The sequence below is a fragment of the Hevea brasiliensis genome, chromosome 6, assembly GCF_030052815.1.
Source record: "Hevea brasiliensis isolate MT/VB/25A 57/8 chromosome 6, ASM3005281v1, whole genome shotgun sequence".
NCBI classification, from domain to species: domain Eukaryota; kingdom Viridiplantae; phylum Streptophyta; class Magnoliopsida; order Malpighiales; family Euphorbiaceae; genus Hevea; species Hevea brasiliensis.
Genome location: NC_079498.1, coordinates 81,362,132 through 81,366,044, shown reverse-complemented (window position 1 = coordinate 81,366,044; position 3,913 = coordinate 81,362,132). Strand labels below are relative to the sequence as shown.

The window sequence follows — 3,913 nt, the reverse complement described above, 5'->3', positions numbered from 1 at the left end:
AGGGCTAAAATAGGCCTTTTACCTTTAAAAAAAATTAGAGTTAACATAATTGGACAAGCTTTTGAATTTTAGACTATCAATGTATTTTAAGTTCAATAATATTAAACATTCATTGTATATTTAATAACAATTCCATTTTAACTTATCGCAGGTCAATTTTATTTAAAAAATTAATTGTTTCTTTTTATCACTGCATTCATTGAATGTTTTTGTTTATAGTGATGGAACGATTTTATCAATCAATTGTTGCAGAATTATCATCATAAATCAATTAACTTGTTCAATCATCACTTAAGCAAGTGATTAACAGATCAACACTTATTGACATTATCGATAATGGACCAATAAAAAGAAGCAATAAAATTTTCATGATAACATTTTTCTTCTCTTTCTAGGCTGTGAAGATAACCTAAAACCTATACCAAATTGCCAACGTTTATTAAAACAAATTCTGGTGGTTGGATTTTGATTTGATAGGCTTTTGTACGCTTAACCACAATAATAACCACCAAGTCCTTAATAATAATAATAATAATAATAATAATAATAATAATATAATTTTTGTTTTAGAATCAATAACGTGCAATAGCAAAGGAACAAGTAGAAATTGTGCACTTATTAGGTTATCTATAGCCACCCACTTCCTATCCTCCAAAAATTCTCTCAAAGAAATGGGTCAATCGCATTAGTAACTCTATTTTGGCACCAAGCAATATAACAGATTCATTCCCAATCCCACTCGTCCAAATGGTGATATCTTCCCAAAGACAGAAAGGCCTAAACCCTCTTTCAAGAAAAGTACAAGAATCAGTTTAGTCACATAAAAAGCAGCAGCAGCAGCAGCACCAGCCCACGCCTTTCAGCTCACCAAATCATACCAATTGGGACAAAAACTGCACGCCAAGAAAATTACTAACTCGCTTATAACACATGATCACCGCTACTGCATGCATTATACTCACTTTTCCTATCATCCCAACACTATGATCAATCCTAGCAGCAACCTTACCTCCTCCGATTATGATGAGCTCGCCGGAAACTTTGTTTCTTGGCGATTCTTTTTATTTTTCTTGAGAAATGCTCAAGTTTTAGAACTTGTCGTTGCTCTTTTCGTCTTCGTTGCCATTCATTCTCTAAGGCAGAAGAAACGTCAGGGGCTACCAATCTGGCCGGTGCTAGGCATGCTACCCTCCTTGGTTTTGGGCCTTCGAGGCAACATGTACGAGTGGATTTCCCACGTACTTTGCCAACAAAACGGGACGTTTAGATTCAAAGGGCCATGGTTTAGCAGTCTTAATTGTGTAGTTACTGCGGATCCAAGAAACCTGGAACATCTTCTCAAGACAAAGTTCCCTAACTTCCCTAAAGGGCACTATTTCCGTGAGACAGTTCGTGATCTCCTTGGGGACGGGATATTCAACGCCGACGATGAGACTTGGCAAAGGCAACGGAAGACGGCAAGCATTGAGTTCCATTCAAGTAAGTTCAGGCTACTAACTACGGAGTCATTGCTTCAACTTGTCCATTATAGGCTCTTGCCGGTCCTGGAAAACGTGGTGAACAACTCAATATCGATTGATCTACAAGATATTCTATTAAGGCTCACTTTTGACAACGTATGCATGATAGCTTTTGGGGTTGATCCAGGATGTTTGAGTTTGGGTTTGCCTCAAATACCATTCGCTAGAGCCTTCGAGGATGCGACCGAGGCCACAGTTATGCGTTTTGTTACACCAACATGTATATGGAAAGCCATGAGATATCTTGATTTGGGAGCTGAAAAGAAGCTAAAAAGATCGATAAAAGGAGTTGATGAGTTCGCAGAAAAAGTGATAAGAACAAGGAAGAAAGAACTATCTGAGCAGATCAGTAATGATAAGAAGCAAAGATCAGATCTCTTGACGGTGTTTATGGGATTGAAAGATGAGAATGGACAGCCATTTTCAGACAAGTTCTTGAGAGATATATGCGTAAACTTCATATTAGCTGGTAGGGATACTTCTTCAGTGGCATTGAGTTGGTTTTTCTGGCTTCTTGATCAACATTCTCTAGTAGAGGACAAAATTCTCGCTGAAATATGCAAGATAGTAAAGGAGAGGCAAGAATTTGACCCTAAAAGTCCATTGGTGTTTAGACCAGAAGAGATAAAGAAGATGGATTATTTGCAAGCTGCATTGTCTGAAGCCTTGAGGTTGTATCCTTCAGTGCCTGTGGATCACAAGGAGGTAATTTTTTTTTTTTTTTTTTCGGATTTTTTTTCTTCTTAAATATGATCTTATCCAATGGGCCGCCCAGACCATGAGGGGCTCTTTCCCCTAAGCCAATCACAAAGTCAATTAATAGCATAGAAATTCTGTATATTATTATAAGATTGAGCATATCTCATGCATATGGGAATTATTAATTACCAATTGTCTTATGAATTGTGAACATGCTTCTAATTGTTTAATGAAATTGTTACTGTTTTATTAATATTATTTGGTCAATTTCTTGGTTATCTAACAAAATATTACTGGGGACTGGTTTAGCTTTAGAATCTATAGACTATACGTAAATACCTAAACAGAGTTTGGATATAGGTCAAATTTTTTATGGGAAGACGAATCCAATTGCTACAAGGTGGTCATTTTGGTTTAATTAAAGAGTGTTAAATTATTATTATTATTTTAAATTCATTACACTTTAATCAATCGCTTTTAAATGAGAAAATATTTTAATTCTTTGGATTTTCGTACTTAAATTATTTTTATCTTCAGTAGAATTGGAATCGTCTCTAGTTGAAGTTCCAATTGAAGCTAGTTTTAGGTTAACAAATTTAGGGTAAATTATGTTTATTTGATATTCTAATAGCATAATTAATTTAATGCAATAGGAAATGTTCCTTTTGCCTATTTCTGCCATTAAGAAATCAATTTTCTGATGTTGTAGGTAGTTGAGGATGACATATTCCCAGATGGGACTGTATTGAAGAAAGGAACAAAAGTGATATATGCAATATACACAATGGGAAGAATGGAGGCAATATGGGGAAAGGACTGCAGGGAGTTCAGGCCAGAGAGGTGGCTAAAAGATGGTCGGTTCATGAGTGAATCTGCATACAAATTCACCTCCTTCAACGGCGGCCCTCGGCTGTGCTTAGGGAAAGATTTTGCCTACTATCAAATGAAATTTGCTGCTGCCTCTATCATATATCGCTACCATGTAAAGGTAGTGCAAGATCATCATGTGGTGCCAAAGCTTGCTCTAACCATGTACATGAAACATGGTTTGAAGGTGAATCTACTAAGGCGTGATCGATCTCCGCTTCACACATGAGACCATCAAGATTACATTTTTATATGTTAATTGAGAACACTATATGTCAATAATTTTAAATTTTTTTTCTTTAATCAATGTTATCATTAATATTATACGTGATTATTATTGAGAATGTGTAGAGGGGAAGAAAATAGTTACAATTACATTAGGATGCTACACTTGAATAATGGATTTGATATCGATTGATTTGTTCATGATGTTTACTGCTCCTCTGTAGAATTATTCTGTGTTCATGTTCTTGATGATTCATATGAATAAATAAATTTCAAGTGTATTTGTTATTTGTTTTTTAATTTTCTCTAATCAATTTTCTTCACTGGGAGGTTTATATAGGCTTCTCAATTTACTAGGCCACAAAACAACTAATTTCATCCTGTGAATGGAAGAAATTCATATGATGGGCATACTTTAATATCATTGCATTTTTTTCCTAGAAAAATTAGAAATTGTCCAAAGTATTACTAAAAAAAAAAAAAAAAAACGTTAACCATCCTGCATTGTTTCCATAAGGCAAAATACAAATAAGTTGATAACTCATCACAAATCATCGACCTCAATGGAGTACATATATGTACTAAATAATTTAGAGTAAGCA

General features: G+C 34.9%; 1 protein-coding gene across 1 annotated transcript; it reads left to right on the top strand.

Moving 5' to 3' along the window:
* Window positions 1–777: 777 nt before the first annotated feature.
* On the top strand, window positions 778–3,611 carry LOC110634217 (cytochrome P450 86B1). Its single transcript, XM_021783162.2, has 2 exons — window positions 778–2,225; window positions 2,929–3,611. The coding sequence occupies exons 1-2, from the start codon at window positions 948–950 to the stop codon at window positions 3,313–3,315; spliced, it is 1,665 nt and encodes a 554-aa protein (XP_021638854.2). The 5' UTR covers window positions 778–947; the 3' UTR covers window positions 3,316–3,611.
* The last annotated feature ends 302 nt before the right edge of the window (window positions 3,612–3,913 follow it).